This window comes from Lissotriton vulgaris, chromosome 1_1 (genome assembly GCF_964263255.1).
Source record: "Lissotriton vulgaris chromosome 1_1, aLisVul1.2, whole genome shotgun sequence".
NCBI lineage: Eukaryota > Metazoa > Chordata > Amphibia > Caudata > Salamandridae > Lissotriton > Lissotriton vulgaris.
This window is the reverse complement of record NC_141685.1, coordinates 1,615,129,173-1,615,152,988: the sequence shown is the minus strand read 5'-3', so window position 1 is coordinate 1,615,152,988 and position 23,816 is coordinate 1,615,129,173. Positions and strand designations below refer to the sequence as shown.

The window sequence follows — 23,816 nt, the reverse complement described above, 5'->3', positions numbered from 1 at the left end:
TAGCCACGCCCCCTTGAGATACCCCCCCAGTTTTTTTATCCCATTTAAAGCCCTGGTCATCAGTAATAAAGCTTAAAAGCAGGGGTCGCCGTCACAGACAGCCCCATGTTTATCTGAGTCTCTGTGAACAGAAGTACAGAACAGCACATGCCGTGTACATTTGACATTCACAGAGAGCAGCACAATAAAGCCTAGGTTTATCAAGAGCCAGTGTAAACAGCACAGTTAATTCCGGGACTGCATGACAACCAAAATGCTGTCCAGTGGCTAATTATGCCGACTGTATAACATGGGAACCTTGCTTCGAATTCCGGCCCTGCCACTCGATGGACCCTCCTTTACTGAACCTGTGTGATTGTGGGCAAATCACTTTCTGCCTCAAAAAGGTGCTGTAAATATGCGTAATGAAATGTACAATGCTTATCCCCTCTTAATGTACAGATCTTGTATCCATGACACTAACCCCCTAACATATTACACTCATTTGCTCCTCAGGTAGGTTAACTCTCTTTAAATGCCAAGTCTGTCCAGAGCCAGTGTAACTAACAGCGTCAATTTCATGTTGACAGGCATGCCTGTAAGACCAGCGCGAACAGTCTCCAGACTGTGTGACAGCTATTGTGACAAAAAACAGCTGTGCGACTTACAGCCACTCCCATATCAGCATGAGAGCCAATGTTAGCAGATAGCCAATCGCACGTCTAAGTGAGAACTGCTGTGCCTGGGACGGCCAACCCTAGGTGACAATGAGATTCTGTGTAACAAGCACAGCCAATCCCTGTCCTAGCAGCATGTGAGCGCAAGCACGGCCAATGCCTAATCTAAAGTACAACCCTTGTGACCAGCATGCATAGTATCTCTATCGGTACACCGCCGCCCGCATCCCCACAATGATCTACAATAATACACAGACACAATGTTATTGGAGAGATAAAGTTGCAGGTTTATTTGGTATACAAATAAAAGGTGGGTTATCTTACAGGCGATCCCGTTCGCCCCGCAACCCCTCGTTGCAGGGCACCTGAAGTTCAGCCAAGATGAACACCAGCGGCCATAGCCCGGTGTGGTACCTGGGAGGATCTCTCCTCCCACCGGTGAACCTATCGTCCACCAACTCCGCCCGCTGAACAAGGGAGAGCGAACTCACATTTTCCCCAGCTGGGCGGAGCCTATAAAGCAAGCCCCCGGTTGCTCAGGTTTACAACCGCCCTAAAGACTAACGGGGCGCCGTCGAACTCCAAGTTTCCAAGAAGGACCCCTTGGAGCCTGTATGACTTATGCACGGTGCGCTTAGCACTGGAGGCTTCAGGTCCTGTTCCTGCGCCTTTCCTGTATCGGGATCGGTCTGTAACTCCTCCTGCAACAAGAAAACAAACATTAATACAGTCCCCCTCACCACTTCCCCCCCTTTTCAGCTGGTGAGCGGTGGGAAGGGGAGATGCAAAAGGGGGATCTAAGGGACCTGGTCGGGGGGGGGGGGAGGGGGGGGGGGACTGGCTACAGCCGTTGCGGCTGAATGGGCCTGGTGGCAGCCCTAATGCGACCTGGTGGGAGAGGGGGCAGCAGGCAAAGAGAGCGCGTGGGAGGAGGGGACACCCCTATATACCTATGGCGCCGCCCACCCCTCCAGGATAAGCTGGCTGTCTGCGCCCTCCGCGATACTACAGGGGCCTGCCCTCCTATGGGGTCCCCTGCAGGGACCACAGGCATCCTGCATAGTATCTCTATCGGTACACCGTCGCCCGCAACCCCACAATGATCTACAATAATACACAGACACAATGTTATTGGAGAGATAAAGTTGCAGGTTTATTTGGTTTACAAATAAAAGGTGGGTTATCTTACAGGCGATCCTGTTCGCCCCGCAACCCCACGTTGCAGGGCACCTGAAGTTCAGCCAAGATAAACACCAGCGGCCATAGCCCGGTGTGGTACGTGGGAGGATCTCTCCTCCCTCCGGTGAACCTATCGTCCACCAACTCCGCCCGCTGAACAAGGGAGAGTGAACTCACACCTTCCCCAGCTGGGCGGAGCCTATAAAGCAAGCCCCCGGTTACTCAGATTTACAACCGCCCTAAAGACTAACGGGGCGCCGTCGAACTCCAAGTTCCCAAGAAGGACCCCTTGGAGCCTGTATGACTTATGCATGGTGCGCTTAGCACTGGAGGCTTCAGGTCCTGTTCCTGTGCCTTTCCTTTATTGGGATCGCCCTGTAAATCCTCCACAGCCCTGGGTGTGGCCCCCGCTGCACCCAGGGCCCCCCACCACTTAGCCCCCTAGATCTCATCCTACTGATACCCGGCTGCCTCTAGAGGTTCACTCAGGACTAGCAAGGATTGCCATGCCTAACTTGGACCAATGCACCCCGTAAGTTTCCCAGCAGCCGAGCGTTTTGCCTGCAGCAGGCCCTGTCTTGAGAAACCTAACCCTCGCATCTCTATGAATTGCGCATGGATGCGTTTACGCGCATGCAAGCAACTCCAGTTCCCCTTGGTTGCATATATTCATTGCCAAGAGGCACAGCCACCTACTTCAATGGAGAACTCCAAGGTCAAATGCAAACCGTTTATTTCCTCTAAACTGGCCAGCGTCTGTGGACACCCCAGGTCTGCGGTATGGACCATACGCCGTGGGCCGGGAGCATTGACTGCTATAATCCAGGATTACTTGTAAAGCACTTCCTATTCAGAACCTGTCCCGAAGCTCTCCTAATGATGAGCCCCATAAGAGTGCGGAACTGCTGTCACTGAGGCCAATAGAACACTCACCCGGGAGCTCCGGCAGGGTTGGGCTACCAACATCCTATAGCTTTACTACTTGAACGCAAGTGGCGGCAGAACTACGACCCTGAATCCAAAACTATTTACAAAACCGCTCTGAAAAAATTTCTCAAACAAAAAAAAGCCACCATGAGAGACTACTTCTCATTAGAAATCTCCAACGCCAAGAACTCCTCAAAAACCCTCTTTAATATTGTCAAAGATTTTGTTAACCCCCCCGCCAGGGCTACGCATTACCCCTCCAGCCAGGCACTATGTGATGGACTCTCGGACTTTTTCCTTGAAAAAATTGAAAAAATTTGCACCTCGTTCCCTACTGAGGTACCCCCCCTGATCCCCCATGTGATGGCCCCGGAATCCGCTTCCTTGCAGTCTTATAACGAGCTGACTCTTGAGACCGCACTCAGGCTATTCACCCAATGCAGATCTGGTTCCCCTTCCGACCCAATCCCCGCCAAGACCATGGGTGACCTAGTCCCCTCACTGGCCAACTCTTTTCTTTCTATCTGGAATGCCTCCCTCCATCATGGCATCTTCCCAACTACGTGGAAGGAAGCTCTGCTGGTCCCCATTCTGAAAAAGCTTGACGCCGATCCTACTAAATTTTCCAATTATCGCCCCATCTCCCTCCTCCCCAAACCCGCAAAAATTTTGGAAAAGGCCGTACAGCTGCAACTAACAGAGTATCTGGAAGATAACTCCCTGCTGCACGACTCCCAATCCGGATTTAGAGCAGGTTTCAGCACTGAGACTGCTCTTCTGGAAGTGGCTGAGACTATCCGTGAATGCGTGGATAGCGGCGAGGAGGCCATGCTGGTCCTCCTCGACCTATCCGCTGCTTTTGATAAGGTCTCTCACAAAATCCTACTAAACCGTCTAAAGCAGGTCAGAATCGGTGGCTCCGCTCTTGCCTGGATCGAATCCTTCCTCACTGGCAGAACTCAGAAGGTGGTGCTTAGGCCTTTCAAGTCAGAGGGTAAACCCCTGCTATGTGGTGTTCCGCAGGGCTCTGCCCTGAGCCCTCTGTTTTTTAACGTTTATCTCGCACCCTTGGCCTCAGTGGTGGAGTCTTGTGGAGTCAGAGTGGTCTCTTACGCTGATGATACTCAGCTGATATTTTCCTTTAGAGACCACTCGGACTCCACCTTTGCCAACTTCCGCCAATGTCTGAACAACATCTGCGATTGGATGACCAACAATCACCTAAGACTGAATGCTGACAAGACAGAAGTCCTGTTTTTTAACCAGAAAACACCTACTCCCCCCAGTCTGTGGTGGCCCACAGCACTTGACCCTGCGCCCACCCCTGTTCAATCAGCACATAACCTGGGCTATCAGTTCGATGACTCACTCTCGTGCAAAGCACAAGTCAACAAGGTCACCTCTGCCTGCTTCGCGAAGCTGCGCATGATTAAGAAGATCCTTCCTTCCCTTCCCTTAGACGCCCGCCGAACAATCACTCAGGCCCTCATCACTTCTCACCTAGACTACGCCAACAGCTTATATGCCGGTGCCCCTCAATATCTGATCGATCGACTTCAGATCGTTCAGAATGCGGCTGCCAGACTGATCGGAAATATCCCCTACCGTCAGTCGGTTGCCGCCTATCGCAAAGAGCTCCACTGGCTCCCCATTGCAAGCCGTATTCAATTTAAAATCCTCACCCTCGCCTTTCGAGCTATCAACGGCCTTGGACCTGGCTACCTGAAAAAGCGAGTGTCAATCTCTCAATCTGTCAGATCACTGAGATCTAACAACCTACGCCTCTTGACTGCTCCTCGCTTTCGACGTTCCAGAATGGGCGGCAGAGGGTTCAGCGTGATCACTGCCAAACTATGGAACTGCCTCCCTCTCGACCTCAGGTTCTGTCCGTCTGAATCCATCTTCCGTGCTAAATTAAAAACCTGACTGTTCTCCAAATTATGATTCCTGTCTTGTAATAAGCGTGTTCCACTCCTCCTTCCCTGAGGTTCCGTTTTTTAGCGCCGGGACACCCCTCCGGGGGTAGCTGCGCGCTGTATAAGCTACTTAAATAAATAAATAAATAAATTAACTGGTTTTCTGTGTACTTGAGCATCCAGGCAGAGCTACTGTAAGTTGGTGGTGGTTCCCCAATTAGCACGCAGGCAAACTATTATGTGATATCACCCAGTCCTCAGGGACAGGGTGTGATCTTGGGCAGCATGGCTATGAAACCCATAAATGACTTTGAGCTCGAAAGTAATTCAACTCAATTATTGCACAGAAGCTGTCTGGGGATGCTGGTGTGGCTCTATGTGGACTGGGGAATATACTTTCTATTGTATTCATGGAAATGTGTTTGGTGGAGACAGTGTGCTGACCTAAGGTCTCTGCTCTGTGGATCCTACCCAAGGTCCCTGCTCTGTAGATCCTAGCCATACTGGTGCATCACATTCCTTTCTAGTTTATTTGCTCTGGTGTGGTGTGACTGTTCTGCTTCTGTCTTGCTTCGCAATGATCAATTAGTTAGGGTGTGACCCGGAGCATATCCTGCCTCTAACATTCTGGATAAAATCTGATAATAAATCTATTTATACGGTCAGTACGCCAATTGATAGGTCCTTTCTGGGCGACATTAGTAAAGAAAACGGAATCTGTTGTTGCTCATGTGGTGCTTTCGCTTTAACTGAAGTTTACCCCCCAAATTCATATAGATGTCTTCTGGTCTGTATTATTTGCAAATCAAGGCACCGAAAGGTGTGCCTGCAAAATCTATCAGGACTACCGCGAAGCTGTTAGGCTGTTAATACTGCGTTGCTCTTTGTAACGGAAGCAATACCAGGTTTCCTGCAATTTTGCCCGGTAAACCAGGAGATCTTTACATTTCCAGACATCAACGTTGAAATTGCCCTAATTTCCTCTAGGTTCCAGCAACTCTTCACGGTAACTCCCAGCACCTCCGCAGGGGTTGTGTTGGAGCAAATCTTGGGACTGCTTACTTGTGGAGCAATTCAAGCAGCAGACCTCGTGCACAGCGAGAATCAAAACACAGCTCATGTTTCCGCTGTTGGTCCTCTGAGGACACGTCTAATCTACTGAGATAAAATGTACTTTCATTCTAATCTGTAATGAGATTCCATCTGGTCTATGGGCGGGATGTGCAAGTATAGTTAAATACAATCTTTATAGCTAGCAAAGTCCAGTGTGGATTCTTGCTCTGACGGGCCTGATTAAAAGTGTTTGTTTTGAGGAGCTCGTTCCAAAACGTCTACCTCGGCAAACATGAATGGCAGCACCAGCCGATCCCATGATACATTATGTCATATTGGGGCACATGCATCAATCTAGGATTTTGCATTTCCTAAATAGCGAAAATTAAGGAATCGCTATTTAGGAATTGCAAAATCCTATGCATCAAGAAATCCTAATTTTTTTTAGGATTTCTTAAATTTCGGAATTTGCAATTCCTTAATTGCGAATCGCAATTAAGGAATGGCATTACATTGATTCCTATGGGCCTAGATTCCCATAGGAATCAATGCCGTTTTGCATTTCTTTTTTTAGGAAATCGCAAAATGTTGATGCATTGCAAGGGTGTTGGACCCCCCCTGCACCCCTGAAATGTATTTTAAAGTGCATGTTTCACACACACATGTCCTAAGGACATGTGTGCCTGTAACATGACACTTTTCAAAATGCATTTTTGTGCTTTTTGAAACAATTTCGCAAATTAACACGAGGGTCAACCTCGTGTTAATTTGCACTTCCTATTTCAAAATTCGCATTTTTTTTTTAAATGATGCATTGCATTTAAGGAATCGCACAAATGCGATTCCTTAAATGCATTCTCATTTTTAGGAAATGCAAAAAAAAACGATTTTTCAAAAAATATTTCATGCATCCCAAAAACGTATTTAGGAAGCGCAAACGGCGGAATTTACCGATTCGCACCGTTTGCACTTCCTAAATAGGTTGATGCATGTGCCCCATTGTACCTCTTTTCAGCCCCGAAGAAGTCGTGGGGTACTTCCCAGGACGAAACATGTGTTGACTGGGTAACTGTTCCGCTTAAAGAAGAACAATACAATTACAACTGCACTTTCTTTGCATAATATATGCACTCTTGAGTTCTGTGAAGAATTTCGTATTCTGGCGCAATAAGCACTGTAATTTTAGCATGTGCATAGGCTTGCAGTAATTGCCCATGTAATATGTAAGGCCAAATAAAGTAATGTGTCCTTCATGATAGCAGGAGATGTTTGAAGCATAATCTGAATAGACCATTGAGTCTTTTTAAGGTTAACCAGGGGTTGCAGTAGCTACCCATATCTGCTGAAGTCAATTTGGTACATTCAGGAGGAGAGGCTGCTACCACCTGCCTACTCTTTGGTGCCACCTGCACCGCTCCTGATAACCGTGGTCTCAGGGCTCATGAAAAGTGTGCTAGGACGAGAAATTATAGAGAGCTCATGGGACCCTTTTACTATCTGTCCTGTGTACTCCATACCCTTCTGTGGCAAATAGGATACAGGTAAGCGGGATAGGGTTTGCAAGAGCTCAGCCGTGCGATGTGATTAGTGATCAAAGGGCGTGTGAATTCAAGTCCATTGCTTTTGGCATTTTGGTGAAAAGATGTCCACTCTCTGGAATGTATATCTTCCTTTCCCATCGAGTCTGAGAAAACCCACTGAGCTGAGGTTCTTATTTTAAAGGTCTTATGAAGGTTACCCTTGCATTAAATGCTTTCTACATTCTCTGACTACTGTCAAGGAAATGTTATGCCTATGCACTGCTAATGGAAGATACAAAACGAGACTTTAAGTTTAAAGTCATTACTTAGCTAATGAATACCATCCTGCATGTGATAGAAGATAAAGTGTAATGGATTACTTAGCAGTGCACCGACATTTGAGCATGAGTTTACCAACTGGAGTTGGCTGGGCTCGAACCACCAACCCCTCGGTTAGTAGCCGACGCGGTAAAGATAGCGCCACAGAGGCTGATAATTAAGCCGATAGAAAATTATTCCCCATAAATTCTCGTGTGAATTAAACGGGGCCTGCAATTGACGCCTCTGCCAGAGAAAATCGTGTTTTTTGGTTGCATGAACATTTGCATTCACGTCGGTGTACATTCCAGTGGTTACGAAACTTTTCCCTGTAATGTTAAAAGTTAATTCACCGTCTATGTTTGCAACATAAATTCTTATAATGCAAATCCTGCTCTTATTCGCGTGTCCTCTTGTTGCGCAACCTAAAATGATCATTGCAAGGCTAATAACAGCTCCCGAAAATTATTGCCCCCTTGTGACCTGTTTGCTCCCCGAAGGGTGCAACGGCCTGACTAATCCGAGGCTAAGATGGGGAGGAGGCCAAGTTCCCCCGAGACAGTCGCAGCAAGGACACCCGGGGGTGGCGCAAAAGAGGCCTTATCTTTGAATGCGAGTTGGCGGCCTAGCCAGCTCAGCGATCCTCCACGTCTTCAAGGAAACATGGATCCTTAGCCCGCCGGGAAGGCGGGGGTGGAGGGGTTTCGCCGAGCCCATGAGGAAGGGCTGCGGCGTGGATGCCTAGGAATGCAGGCACAGTGCTGTCAGGACGCGAAGCAGCTGCTGCCTGCGGTCCCCAACCTTGCCCTCCGCCACCCCTGTCCTGCTCCCCTACCTCCGACAGACACGACCTCCAGTAGTCAGGGATGTGCAAGGCAAATTCGCACGTCCACTGCTTGAGGCGACTTGACGCTGAACAGCTGAATGTGTATTGTTAGCTACGGAATTGTGGTCGGTTTATCGACCTCAGGAGGATGAAGGTGAATTGGACTTGCCGAGGTTCGAAGCGGTGACCACGAGGTCGAACCGAATTCGTGGAGTGGAAGTAGTAATCTATTGACCGTATGCGACAGAACATACAACAAGAGCTTGCATAAACACCATAAGCATCTAGTGTTCCCAGAGGGCAATCGAACACTTGTCCGTGACGGTTAATGTACCCTGCCCATGTTAAATGAGCTGCACGCCACTGCAATCCTTCTCACATTTGTTTTTCAATCGAAGTGGCATTGCTTTTCATTACAGACTGGCTTCCACGCAGCCCAAGCCTACCCGCTGCCCTGAGCGTCCCCAACGTCATCGGAATCATTGTCGCTGTTGTGTGGGGGAAGCGAAGCCGGGCCCTAACCTAATCACGCAATCAAGCGACTTCAATGCTGGGGCAGCTTCACACATTCCTAACTGCCAGTCGCGCCTAGACGGACGTGTTAGCCCCGTAGAGGGAAAAGCAATAAAATAACCTAGTACCCAGTATGTGGTGGGCCCTAGTTTTTTGAAGTGAGTGATGAAGTGATTTGCCCAGGCCGACAATTCGCTTCAGCCTCCCGTCAGACTCGGACCCAGCTCCCCACCTTGAAAGTCGGCGCGCCAGGATGCCCCAGGGCGGCAGACTGGTGCACACACAGCTCGGCTAACCGTAACAAATCGGGGACAGAGGATCAATCACTTACATGACCCCAGATATGAATCCAGTATTACCGGGAAAGCACACGAGGCTTCATGTATGCGAAGCCTGCGCTCTACCTCAGGGCTGCATCTCCAATCTGTTCAAAATTAAGGATGCATACTGTGCCGCTCGCCGAAAGCTTTCCCCCCTACAGACCCACGACAGGCCCCTCAGGGCTCGGCCTCATCCTCACTTGAGCAGGGCATCGTAGCCCCGCCGGCTAGAGGCCCCACCTAGCCCACCCTCTCCATTGAGGTTTGGAGCTTCACTAATGCCGTCCCCTGCCCGATCCCAATGCCACATGACCTCTCCACGGACACCTCCACCTCCCCGTGGTCTCCGACCACAGAGCCCTGTGTAACTTGGGATTTGCCCAAGAACAGGGCCCGGGGGGAGGTGAAGAGTGTCCCGCTTACCTCGATCACGACGGTGCTCGGCGATGCAAAAGGGGGATCTAAGGGACCTGGTCGGGGTGGGGGACTGGCTACAGCCGTTGCGGCTGAATGGACCTGGTGGCAGCCCAGGATGCGACCTGGCGGGAGAGGGGGCAGCAGGCAAAGAGAGCACGTGGGAGGAGGGGACACCCCTATATACCTACGGCCCGCCCCTTTCCCCTGTCCCTCGCGCCGCCCACCGCTCCAGGATAAGCTGGCTGTCTGCGCCCTCCGCAATACTACGGGGCCTGCCCTCCTATGGGGTCCCCTACAGGGACCACGGGCATCCTGCAAGGTCGCATGATCAGTGCCGCCACTCTTCCCTCCATCTAAGAGTACTTATGACCAGTACATCCAGTGCCATCTATTTGAAGGCCACAGAAACTCATAGCCAATGGCAGGTCTACCCAAAACCTTTGTGATGAGTATAGCTAGTCTTAGGTCCAAACTACATCTATTGCGATCAGTTTACAGTACCACTGCTTACCTACTAGATACGAATATGATGTCACCCTGGGGGATATTTACAAGGACCTTGCGCTGCCACTGTGACTTTTTTTAACGCAGCAGTTCCGCCATCAGTGCTCCACACTGCGCCATATGTACAAACTGACGCATTAGGCCCAATGCTTCAGTTTGTAGAGGCCTGCGACACATTATACTTATGTCAGGTATAGTGTATGCAGGGTAGGCATTCCCACGCTAAAATCCACGTAGAACTAACACAGTTAAATGTACAACTTGTTACTGCGTCACTCTACGACTTGACTGCATCAAAATCCCAACGACTTCTCAAACCAGGGGAATGGATTGCTGCAGGGCTTTTAACATTGGACTCGCCTCTGTGTCCTGACACATTGCTGGAGTTGCATCAGTCTTACGACCAACTCCATGCGTCACTTTAGCGCCAAAAGATGCATCAGAATTTCTGACGAATACTTGAATCCTTGCGCCATGAAGCACTGTATTGTAAATACAGCACATCCATGGCGTCATTAGGACATTTGAAGCAGGCGCAAGAAACTGAAGCATTGATGCCGATGCGTCAGTTCTTGTAAATGTGCCCCCCATTACCAGTTCTTTAAGAGAAGTGTTAGCACTGGAGCCAATCGGATGTCTACTCAAAATCTTGCGTCACCAGCACAGCACATCATAAGGGTACCTGATATGAAATAAGATATTCCTAGTTCAGAATTTCATAAGTCTACGATTCAACATGACAAATATCATCTATTTTAGGTATAGAAGAGATTCAGCACATTACTCAAGAACCCATTCTTTCAGGGACGTAGCTTCCATTGGGACAGCAGGTGCAGTGGCACTGAGGCCCAGAGCACGGAGGGACCTACTGAACCCTGATCTTTGTTGAATTTCACAGTTCAAACAACTGTCTGGGATCCATTTACCTCATTGCACTAGGGCCATTTTCACACTGGTCATGACAGATCAACACATACGATCACTTGTCTAAGAAAGCCAATGTGAACTGCGTAGTTTATCCCATATCTGCCTGAAAGCTACTATGATGGTAAGTGTGAGGGTACAGACAAAGCCATATCTAGCCAAGTCTCAGTGTGACCAGCACACCCAATCCTACGTTTACTTGAGAGGCAATGAGACCAGGCCAGCCATCCAAAGGTACACTTCAGAGCCCTTGTGATGAACCAGGAAATCCATGTCTCGAAGAAAGCCAGCATAAACACCACGTCCACTCTCATGGCCACCTGAGGGCCTGTGTGACCCGCTGGATAGTATTTGTGTGAGAGGTGGTGAGACCAGTAGTCCATCTGCAGGGCAATCTGTGAGCCAGTGTGATTGGGGCATCCAATCCCAGACCACTCTAAGATTTTTTATAGATGGTGTAGTCTCATGAGAGCTAGTATGATCAGCACAGCCAGCCCGACTTTGTGGCCATGTTATCTGTAGAGCAGACAGTGTCTGCCGGAGAGGCAGTATGACCAGTTCAATCAATCTCTGTAATAAGTTTCTTTGGAGATAAACAGCTAGATTCATCATTGTCCCGTTTTGCGAGTCCTTAATAGCGATTATTAAGGAATCGCTATTAAGGACTTGCAAAACGGGATTCATGTAGGAATCGCTAAATAAATTGCGATTCCTACACATTCCTTATTTGCGATTAGCAATTTGCGAATCGCAAATAAGGATGCGATTTCAAGGGTGCCAGGGGTGTCCAAAGGACACCCTGTAGCGCCCCTGAAATGGAAATTTAGACGTATGTTGCGCACACACATGTCCAAAGGACATGTGTGTGTGTAACATACAACTGAGAAAAATGCACAAAAGTGCATTTTTCTCAGTTTTCGCTATTTACGAAGAAGTCAGACTTCGCGGTAAATAGCGGCAAAAAATAGCGAAATCCCTATTTATTAATGGTTCATGAATAGCATTTAAGGAATCTCAAATTGAGATTCCTTAAATGCGATCGCAATTTGAAAAATCGCAATTTTTTGAGATTTTTCAAATTGCGAGTTCATGACCCATTGATGAATTCCAAATACCATTTTTGCGGGCCTAAACGGCCGAATTCAGCGATTCGCACCGTTTGCGCCCGCAAAAATGCTTGATGAATCTAGCTGAAAGTTCCAATAAATAAAATATAGACAAGTTGGAGAATAAATAAAGAAGTTTTATTCTCATGAAAGTGACCCACGACTGATCACATCAAAATCCAGTAATGATCTGACTACATCAATTGAACATTCTGGAATACATAAGTGTCATACAGAACAACCATAAACTAACACTCTTTAAAGCTACATGACATAAAGTATGAAAATATTAATATACCTACATACTACACATGCCCCTGTTATACGGGAGAACATAAGGAATCAATATGATATGAATATAAATAAAATATACAAAAGAAATACATATCAAAAAATAAGAAAAGTTCAGAAATACACAGATTAAAGAATTAATTCATGACATAATCACGAAAACGGATTGGTGCTGACCTGACTCTTCCACAACCATTCGTTCTACCAATACCATCTCCTTCTCCTTTATCAGATATCAAGGAATGTGAAGTAGAATGAGAAGAAATCATATTAGAATCTCCTTCACCAGATGATGAGGTCCAACCAATTGGATGATCAGAATGACAATTGGGAGACTGAATGTCTGGTAAAGTAATATTGTCACAAACACCAAACCAATCTGAATTAGAATTATCAAGCACATTACTATCACACTTGTTTTCACGAATCATAGCAGCTTGTTTATTGGTTATTTTAATGAGAGCATTTTTGTTCCACCAACCTCTATCCTCGAGAGGAACTGCCATGCGTGAAACTCTTAGAACTTGAACAGGAGCTGAAAATTTAGATTAACCTTTAGAGTCTTTAATGGGTTTTCTGATTATAACCCAATCACCCGGAAATATAAGTTTATCAGCAACATGCATGTGTTTATCAAAATTATGCTTGTAACTTTCTTGTTTTTTCTTAACATAATCTCTAACCTTGTTTAAATCAACAGAGGTGTGAGACGAGTTCTCTAGTATCCATGCAGGATTAAGTTTTGAGGTTGGTGTGCGACCTCTCCACAAAATAAAAGGTGACACACCAGTGGTGCTATGAGCCGTACTATTGTAGTTCCAAACTTTGTGACATAAAAATGAAGGAATGTTTAATTCACTAGCTACAGCTGTTTTACAGCGTCTTTTAACAAACGGTTTGCACACTCAACAAGTCCATTAGAAGATGGACTATACAAAGGAACTAACATATTTTTGACATCTAATTTGTTTAAAAACAAATTAACATCATGAGTAGTAAAGTGTGATCCATTATCAGTTATAAGCTCCTCAGGTGTACCTTCAGTGTAAAATAGACGTTCTAAAAATAAAATAAAACAGAGTTGACATCTGCACTTTTGACAAAAGCAAAAAAAAATACATTTTGAGAAATAATCAACAGCAACAATTAAATATTTCTTGTCTGAATTGAAAACCGAAAAGGAACCAGAAAAATCCAAGCCAATTTTTTTCCAAGCTCTGCTAGGCCACTCAACAGGACAAAGAGAAGAATTAGATGATTTCCAATGTTTGTCTGAGCAAAGACACTGGGTACACTGGTTAATATGTGTTTTAACTTGATTATCTATACCAGGCCACCAATAAGTCTGTTTGATTTTGTTCACAGTAGCAGTGGTATCTGGATGCCCCTCATGGGCTAAAGAAATTATACAGTCCCTAATACCTCTAGGTGGAATACATTTAACCTGGTGCAGTAAAATGTTATTAGAAAATGATAATTCGGAAGCAATTGGAGCAAAATTGTTTTCTTCTACAGATACACTTCTATCCAGTGGCCATCCATTAACTAAATATTTTTTAACATTCTGTAAGCAACCATTCTCCTCAAAATTGCGCACCCAATCTTCTTCTGTGATTTTTTAGTTTTGTACAACATCTTCAACTGAGTACACGCATTCAACATCATCTTCTGAATTAACAGACTCCTGACTAGGAAGAGGAATGCGTGATAGGCAATAAGCCCGAACATTTTTCCCACCCGGAAGATACTTAATATCAAAATTAAATTCCTGAAGCCTAGCCAATAATCTAACAAGTCGAGAAGATGCTTTATTAGAAGAACTGCCTCCTAGCATGTACATTAAAGGTTTATGATCAGTGTATAACTGAAATTTTGTTCCCCAAATATACATCCGAAACTTTTCGACTGACCAGGTGCATGCCAAGGCTTCGCGCTCGATGGAGCTATAGTTGGTCCTTCAGCACTAGCATCCACCGTTATTATGCTTTGAACACCATAAGTGAAAGGTTTAATAGCAGGAGCAATGATTATTAATTCTTTGACAGAAGTGAAAGCATCTTGTGTTATTGAAGACCGCTCAAATTTAGCATGTTTTTTTAACAAATTCGTAAGGGGTTGTGCAACTAAAGCATACCCCTTAACAAAGCGAGCATAATATTCGCTCAACCCAAGAAATTATCTTAAAGAATCTTTGTCCCAAGGGCAAGGTACATTTTTAATAGCATCCAGCAAATAATTTTTAGGTTTAATACCAACACTAGATAAGTTGTGACCTAAATAATCTACATCCTGAGCCAGAAATTTGCATTTTCTAATATTGACAGTCAAACCATGAGTTTGTAAAATACTCAAAACCTTCGCAACTAAAATATAATGTTGATCTAATGTTTCTGAATGTACAAGAATATCATCTTGGAAACCCTGAATGCCAGGACAACTATCAAAAATGTTGTCCATCAGTCTTTGAAATATACTGGCTGCAGATTCTAAGCCAAAAGGAAGTCTTTTGTACATATAAACGCCACATGGTGATTTTGCAGACAACCGAATCTGGTGATAGGCTGATCGTAAGTCAATGGTAGAAAAGAATTTGCTACGACCTATTTTAGCAAGCATATCATGAATTTTAGGCAAAGGATTAGCATCAATCACAATATTACGATTTAAAACCCTTAAATCCGCACATAGACGAATAGCACCAGAATGTTTATGTGCTACGACCTCAGCCGAAACGCATTCAGATGATTCAACTGGACAGATTATGTCTTAAGAACACAATTCGTCAAGATGTTTCTTAAGATCATCCTTGACAGAAAGGGGCACGGGACGTACTTTCTGAATTGCGGGAAAAACATTCTTTTTTAATTTAATAGTGTGTTCGAATTCTTTGACTAAACCAATATCATGACTGAATACAGCTTTACACTTCTCAAATAATTTGCCTAAAGTGGAGTCCTGTGTTTTTTTCCTTACTAATAGATAATACTGGTAAATCCCCAAGAATAACTGGTTCAGGATGACCAGGTTTCAATATTATATCCAAACCAGCTTGAACTCGCCATCCTAAAATGTCTCTTCCATTCAGTGCAACATAAATCTTAGTGTGAATGACTGTACCTTTGAAATCAATAGTATCAGTAAAATGTCCCCGCATGATGTCATATTCTCCAAACACCTTGGGGTTAACATGTGTAGGCAGTAACTTTGTATTAGGCCACAAATTATAAAAAGTTTTTTCATCTAAAATAGTGATTGGCGAACCAGACATCAATTGCAACAGAGCCAATTGTAATGTAATGTAACTAGATTTATAAAGCGCATGGTTACCCGAAGGCGTCCCAGCGCTGCACTAGAATTAGACTCAAGAGATCGAATGGAAGACAGAAGGTCATTTGGGGAAAAGAAAGGTTTTCAAAAGCTTCCGGAAACGCAAATGGCAGAATTCCATGCGCAATTTGGAAGGAAGGGAATTCCACAGTGAGGTCGCCTTGATGGAGAAACGGCGGCCTCCTGTACGTGCCTTCTTGAATCTTGGCACTCTCGCCAGGCACTCATTATCGGAGCGCAGGGGCCTACTAGCCTTATTGGGCATGACTAGACTCTTCATGATAGAGGGTCCCTTACCGTGAAGAAGTTTATGAGTGATACATAGAGAGTTAAATTGAATACTTTCACGGATGGGGAGCCAATGGAGCGATTTGAGTGCTGGTTTTGCCGACGTCGTAGCTGAGGTACCCATTAGTAGCCTAGCTGCGGCGTTTTGAGTCTGTTGGAGTTTATTGATGGTTGCTTCAGGGGCCCCCAAGAAAATGGCATTACTATAATCCAGTCTGGACAGAACTAGTCCTTTTACTAGCAGCTTCCTGGAGGACTGCGGAAGGAGAGGAGGAACTTTCCGAACAGACCGTAAAAGGCCAAAGCAGATTCCTGCCGTTTTTGTAGCTTGTGTTTTGAACGAGAGGTCCTGTTCCAACCAGACCCCTAAGCTTTTAATGTATTTTTTTGGGCTGGGAAAATCCCCCAGACAGGCAGGCCAGATGGTAGTAGGTAGAGAGGTACCCTTATGACCTAGCAACATAATTTCGGTTTTTGACCCGTTCAATTTGAGGGAAGAGTCACACATCCAGGCATGTATTTTCGTCAGACAAGAATGAAGACTTTCCGGGCATTGATCAAGTTGGGAGAGTGAGACGACCAGTTGGGTGTCGTCTGCGTAACTTACAATTTTAATCCCAAACGGGGCGACCACATCCTCCAGGGGGGCCATGTACACATTAAACAATGTGGGGCTTAAGGATGAGCCCTGCGGCACACCACACTGGAGGGGGATTGAGGCAGATCGTGAATTGCCCTCCCAGACTTGAAAGGTGCGATGGCTCAGGTAAGATGTTAACCAAGCCAGGGCGGACCCCCTTACTCCCACCTCAGCCAGGCGCTGGATAAGGACACAGTGGTTAACCGTGACAAAGGCTGCACTCAGATCTAGGAATGGAATGGAATGAGGATTTGTAAAGCGCGTTAGCTACCCAGGGGCGTCCCAGCGCTGTGAAGAGATTGAGTTGAGCCGGAGAGGCTGGGATAAGAGAAGCTGAGTGAAGAATTAAGCCGAGGTTTTGCTGAAAAGCCAAGTTTTAAGAAGTTTACGGAAAGTGAGAAGGTTAGGTTCTGATCTGATAGGGAGGGGAAGGGAGTTCCAAATCTTGGCTAGGTTGTAAGAGAGCGAGCGGCCTCCACACCTGGCCTTCCTAATGCGTGGTACTGAGGGGAGGTGGGAGGTCGCGGATCTGAGTGAACGAGAAGGGTGGTAGGCTTTCACCAGGGGGGAGTTGATAGACGGGCTTGTTCCCCAGTAGGAGCGGTGTGCGATGCACATGCTCTTAAATTCGATTCTGGATCTCACCGTAGCCAGTGAAGGTCCCTCAGTCTGGCTTTGACTGAGGTTCGGCGAGGAATATCCAGGAGAATTCATGCCGCACAGTTTTGGATAACCTGGAGTCTGTTAAGTGTAGATTGTGGGATATAGGGCGTTTCCACAGTCGAGACGGGAGAGGATCAATCCTTGAACCATAATCCGTCTTGAGTGGAATGGAAGGAGAGGGAGAATTTTACGGAGTAGTCTCATCAGCCCGAAGCAGGTGGCAGCAAGCTTGGTAGCTTGATAGTTGAAGTTTAGAGTATGGTCGCGCCAGGTGCCTAGGCTCTTGATCTGCTCCTTGGGTTGCGGGGGACTTCCTAAACAGAGGGGCCAGATAGGAACAATGGATTTCGCAATGTTATTTCTAGGAGGATCATTTCACAATTTGGTCCTTTAACCTTATTACCATCAAGTGAATTAATATGTATGGATAAAGAAGCAACATTAAGAGTATCAGAAATCTCATCTTCAGTGTAAAGAAGATTAACTTTGCTTTTTTCTTTTGGTCCTCTACACATAGAGAAGAAATGCCCAATTTTTTTACAGTTATTACATCTTTTACCTTGAGCGGGACAATTAGGATTGTTGCCAACATGGAATTTGGAGCCACACCTGTAACAGAAAATGTTAGGTTTGCGTTCAAAAGTTTTCTTATCTTTGATACGGGTGGTGACAGCGTTATCATTGAATTCACAACCATTATATTGAGAGATACTCATTACATTGGAATTTGACTTTGTAGTAGAAGACTCAATACTCTTTGCAATGATCATGACTTCATTTAACGTAGGATTTTTGCAAGTCAGAATACGTTCTTGAATTTTTTTGTTAAAGCAATTAAATACCAACTGATCACGAAGTGCAGTATCAAGATAAGATCCAAATTCGCATTTAGAAGCAAGAACTCATAAAGTTGCTAAATAATCCTCAATAGATTTTTCAGGCAATTGTTTTCTTTTTACAAAAACATGACGTTCAACCATAATAGATGGCTCATCTTTGTATTGTTTTCCTAAGCGAGCCAATGCTTCCTTATAAACATTCCAAGAATCATAAGAAGATGGATTTTGAACTACAGGTAAACTGTCAAAAAGTTGTTGTCCCACATCTCCTAAATGATTAAATAAAATTGCTCTCTTCCTAGAAGCAGAGTATTTCAGAGCATCACTAGCCTCTAAATAATTAGTGAAAACTCTCAACTATTTGCGCCATGGAGTAGGTGGCTTACCTGGAATCTTAAAAAAACACTGAGGAGACAAGATGCTATTATGTGAATTTGCCATAGTAAAAAGAAAACAGCTATGACAGAAATTCAAAAAAACGCAGTATATAAAAAAAACGATGTTCTCTTCTTAATTCTCCAATGTTTAAATCCTCTAAATATACTTATTGAGGAGATATATTGTAGTATCCTTATGTTATTTCTATGTACCTGCATCTAGCTGATCAGCCCTGTGTGAGAGTTCCCTCTGGAATCTTGGTATCTGGAATGTTGGACGCTTGAGAGACACAGTTGAGGATGGGCTGAGCGACCAATAGGTCTGCTCCTGGTGGGGCTGTTAACCTGTTAACTTGTACCATCTTATCTACTAATAAACTACCATCTATAAGCACCTGTTCTGGTCTGCCGTGTCTACCTATTTACACCTGGACCTGTGGGACAAGCCCACCACATATATTACCAGCAAAGTAGTAGTTAATGCAAATGAAAATAATCTCAACATTTGGTAATAATCGCTGAAGAGCTGAAGAAAGCTTGCAGAAGAAATACTGGAGTACTGCAGAAATCACATTAACCGCTGTGCCCAATGAAGTGCTGAAGCGTGCTGTATATATCATGTTGATCACTATGAGATCCTTCCCAATCACACAAAATGGCCACTAAAGCGTAATGACGAAATTACGTGTCAGACGCTATTAGATCAGCGTAAAAGACACAACGTCATCGCTCAGTGCGGACAATCGTAGCTGGGAGAAGGAGAGCAGCATGCGCTTGGAATGAATGGGCAAATCAAAAGCAAGCAGCGTCGTCCAACAAAGGTAAGTTCGATCGTTGTTTTTCTAAAGATGCGAATACAACGGTGCCATACAAAGTATAACCAGGTCTTGAGAGAAAGAAATAAAGTAAAAATGGATCATTTACTCACAAATCCACGTTTCTTACTGATAACACAGTGCATAAATCCAGAGCGGCAAGACAAGGTTGCAAGGTTCGGTGGGTCAGTTCGTAAATAACGGCATTATCTCCAGTCCAATAAATCGAAAAAATATCATTGCCAAAATATGTAGTAAGTTTCTTTGGAGATAAAGTTCCAATAAATAAAAGATAGACAAGTTGGAGAATAAATAAAGACATTTTATTCTCATGAAAGTGACCCATGACGGATCACATCAAAATCCAGTAATGGTCTGACTACATCAATTGAACATTCTGGAATACATAAGTGTCATACTGAACAACCATAAACTAACACTCTTTAAAGCTACTTGACATTAAGTATAAAAATATCAATATACCTACATTCTACAATCTGATGTCTAAAACAGCATGTGTGCCTAATGCAGCCACTCCTAGGTGTATGTAAAATATAGTGTAACAAACAAAGCAATCTCCATGGCAACCTTAGAGACCAGCCAGCCCCAGGATTACCTCAAGGCTAGTGTAGCCAGCACAACCAATCCAGTCGGACCTTGCAAGATCTCATACGACCTGTATTGATAATTCCCTGTGCACCGAGAGGCTGCCTGGGGTTGGGAGGTGGTGGTAGGGGTGGGGGTGAGAAGACTTAATGGAGAAAAGGAAAAATGGACATGAGGAAATCGTAGCATCTGCGTAAGGCGCAATACTCGGATTCTGTGATTGAAAAGGAGGCAATGGTGATGAGGAGCGTGCTGCTCATTACTTCAGACCATATATATAGGGAATGGAGCTCACACTGAGAATGAACCACAAACCCCTGGTGCATTTCTGCTTGCTCCCAAAGTGGAGGAAGGGTGACTCCACGCATTGCCAGGTGTCAATACAGACTTCTGGAATTCCAATATCACCTGGAATATATTCTTTGAGAAGAGAACTTTGCAGCAAATTTCCTATCATGTGTGGCACTTTGTGATGAAAGCAATGTTGTGTACGACGAGTGTGAAGAGATAGCATGCATGTTAACACATTATAAATCAACCCGACACTGATAGTGTAGAGTATCAAATGCCATGTCTTTTCTCTTTCCCCAGCCAGCACTAAAGGAGGCCTTTTCTCTTACTCTCTAGATATTTGGCAGGAGCTGCTACCAACCCTCACGCGCACTGATGTTAATATCCCCTGCCTCTACTTCCTTGGGGGTGCCGACCTCCTCTACCTGGTGGGTGGAAACAATGAAGAGAATGTAGTAGTCACCTTCAATCCTGCATCCCAGCAGTGGGGGCAGCCGCGCAGGATGGCAAAATGCACCTTGGCTGGACAAGGCACCAGCATAGGAAGCAGCTTCTTCATGCCAGCACCAGAGCTGAACTCTGTGTTGGAAGTTGACCTGGACACACTCACTGCCCATTCTCTGCCACCACCACCTAGGCCATTATCTTATGAAGCCCTTTTCATCTTGCGGTACCCTCAGGAGGGGACGGAGCAAGGATGGAGAGAATGTCCAAAGATGCCAATGACAGCTTGAGGATCTCAAACCCCGAAAAACCCAGAGGGAATAGTGACATGTTGAACAACTTCAAGCGCTGATGGGCAGGGTAATCAATAAAGGAGTCAGATGCATGTACAGCTTTGTGACCCCATCAATGCCCCTCAACACTGGAATCGAACCAGGGCTTGAAAACGGAATGAAGGGAATGGACCAGTCTCATCAGTTGTAATGCGGGATCATCTTTGTGTTCATTCGGTATTGGATTTTACTCTGAGTGCACTTAGACGACCCAAAGAAGCCTTCATTTTACCACAAGAAGGAACACAGGGGAAGGCATACAAAGCCATCAGGGTGATGGAGAGGAAGAGCTTTACTTAGCAATGAAAAGGTTATGAGGCAAGGTCTGGATCTATTATATAATAGGTTTGGGCAAGGTAGGCTCTTCCATGGAAGGGATCATAGAGAGGATGCAGGGCAAGGAATGTCTCTGGGTATGCAAAAGGGTGCAGCAGTAGTACAGAGCCTGTCTATGCCCGAGATGAGGGAATGCAGGGAAAGGCCTGGGTTTGCCATCGGAAGGGATTCAAGGACTAGCCATGTCGTAGAATAGTTGTAGGGAAAGACTGGGTTTACCATAAAAATGGGTGCAAGGGATATTCTGGGCCTGATATGGAAAGAAATCCAAATGAGGATAGGTCCAGAAAGCAGGTGAATGTTTGAAATTATCATAGAATGAGAGGAGGGTAATAGCAAGATTGCCCGTATGGGAAGTTTAGGGCTGCTGTGGAATGAATTCAGAGGGAGGTCTGGGTCTACCACGACAAAGCGTAAAATAGAAGATCCACTCCTGTCATTGAAAGGCATCCTTGGGAATGAATGTTATAGAATAGATGCCAGAGCAGGACTTTGTCTGCTCTGGGATGGATTTAGAAGACCTTGGCCAATTCCACCACAGATGCAGACGAAGGGCTCAGCGTGGTCATTAATGCGTATAGAATGCAGGAGAAGGCTGAAACTTGTCATGAGGCAGATGGATGAAAACTGTTGGACATGTATTTAAATAAGGAAAAAGGCATGGGCCTGCGAGGGGGAGGGATGGGGAAAAGGTGGGGAGTGCTATGGGAATGGATGGACAAAAATGGCTGGACTTGCTGCTTGTAGGGATGAGCCAAAGCTGGGCCTGCAATGTTGAAGAATAGAGGGGAAGGGCATGTCCTGCCACGGCAGCGATGCATGGGAAAACCTTAGCTTGCTATTCAAAGGGACGGGAAAGTGGTGAGAAAGAAGATGTATTTCTTTGTCTCAGTGTTCTTTTCTGCATGTTGTGCTGTACTTTTATATTTTCATGTTAGTATTTATTTTTGTGGTTTGTAATATGTACACTATAAACTGAATTTCTTCAAGACACTTCTCACTGCCCACACATGGACTCCACGGTTACCCAGGAGCTGTGGTGGTGAAAGACTCAACCGTGAATGCAGGTACTATGGTGAACATAATAATATAATGTTTTGTTGGTCTGTGAGGGATGGGAGAGAGTCAACAAATGTCTGTTAGAGACATCTGGTTTAAAGAGGTTATTGCTTAGTGCTGGTGGGGAAGATGTACATTATTAGGGTTTTTAGAAGATGAAGGCTCTCAGCTACAGACAAAGAGATAGTTACGAAGAACCCGCTTAAATGAAGACATTTCTGTCGCCTTTTCTGAGTCAAGACTGTAAGAGCATGCACTAGCGCATGTGTCTTGCTTGCGAGACACTATTGTTTACAAAAAGAGCTTGGAGCCCGCCCATTGCATACCATTCATTGGCTTCAGTATCACTTCTTCTTTCCTGCCTCCTAATTAGATAACACAGACCAGACATCACTTCCTCTTCCTCTTTCTTTACTGGTGCATGGACTAAGCACAGATTGATTCTTGTTAATTAGTGCATCTTCACTGGCTCACGCTTGATTCAGGTACTAGTTTCCTTCTTTGTTTCTTACTCTACCGCCTCTATCCTTGTCTGTGTTGGCTTCCTCCACTCCCACTTCGCCAGCTGTGTGGTGCTTCCTCTCATCCCAGTGCACCTCATTCTATCTTACTTCCTGCCCCTTGCACTCTGTAACAAGATGAAGTTCAACTATAGGGACAGTGTGTGTACATTTTCTCGAGATTGAAGACTAGCATGAGGCTTCACGACTGTGGCACATTATCTAGACACTTTTCTTATTTTTTGTATTTCTTCCCTTCTCACCACCACCGTTGTGTGTGTTTGCTTCTTCCCCTCCAACCCCCTGGCTCCTTGATGCTTCTTCACACCCAAGTGTCCTCGCCATTCCCCCCGCACCCCCAAACTTCTGCGTTACTCTCCTTTGTAACCTCTGGGGATGCCTTTTCCTTGGTTGGGGGAGGGGCGGCAGAGGAGTTTGAAAGAGGGACAAACATGGTGAGTGTTTAACATTGAGACCTTTACTTATGAAGCGGTTTTTGTGGGGGTATTATATAGCCTGGGTGAAGACATGGGGCATTTGTACGCAGAAATAGTGCAGCGCGGCACTGCAAGCAATTTAGCAGCACTGCACTGCATAATTTTACCTCACACTGATGCTAAAGAAAGCTACCATGCACCAACACAAACACCCTTTGCTTCATGGTGCAAGGATTCCTGCTTTGCAGGGACCTTCCTGCACTTAAACAATCATCAAAGGCGATTTGCTCCTTCTTTGTATGCTGCAAAATGGAGCGCACATAGAAAGAGCAAAGAACGAGGAGAAATAAAAGTATTTCTCCTTGTTTCACCACTCGAACACCTTCTTTTCA

The 23,816-nt window shown here is 45.3% G+C and overlaps 1 protein-coding gene across 1 annotated transcript in view; it reads left to right on the top strand.

Annotated features, from left to right (window-relative positions):
- The window catches only part of LOC147750903 (kelch repeat and BTB domain-containing protein 13-like), a 67,106-nt gene extending 44,592 nt beyond the window's left edge, over positions 1–22,514 (top strand). Inside the window, exon 4 of the mRNA XM_086918785.1 lies at positions 20,653–22,514. Coding sequence (XP_086774911.1) covers positions 20,653–21,050 — 398 coding nt within the window. The 3' untranslated portion in view covers positions 21,051–22,514. The remainder of the gene's footprint in view (positions 1–20,652) is intronic.
- The last annotated feature ends 1,302 nt before the right edge of the window (positions 22,515–23,816 follow it).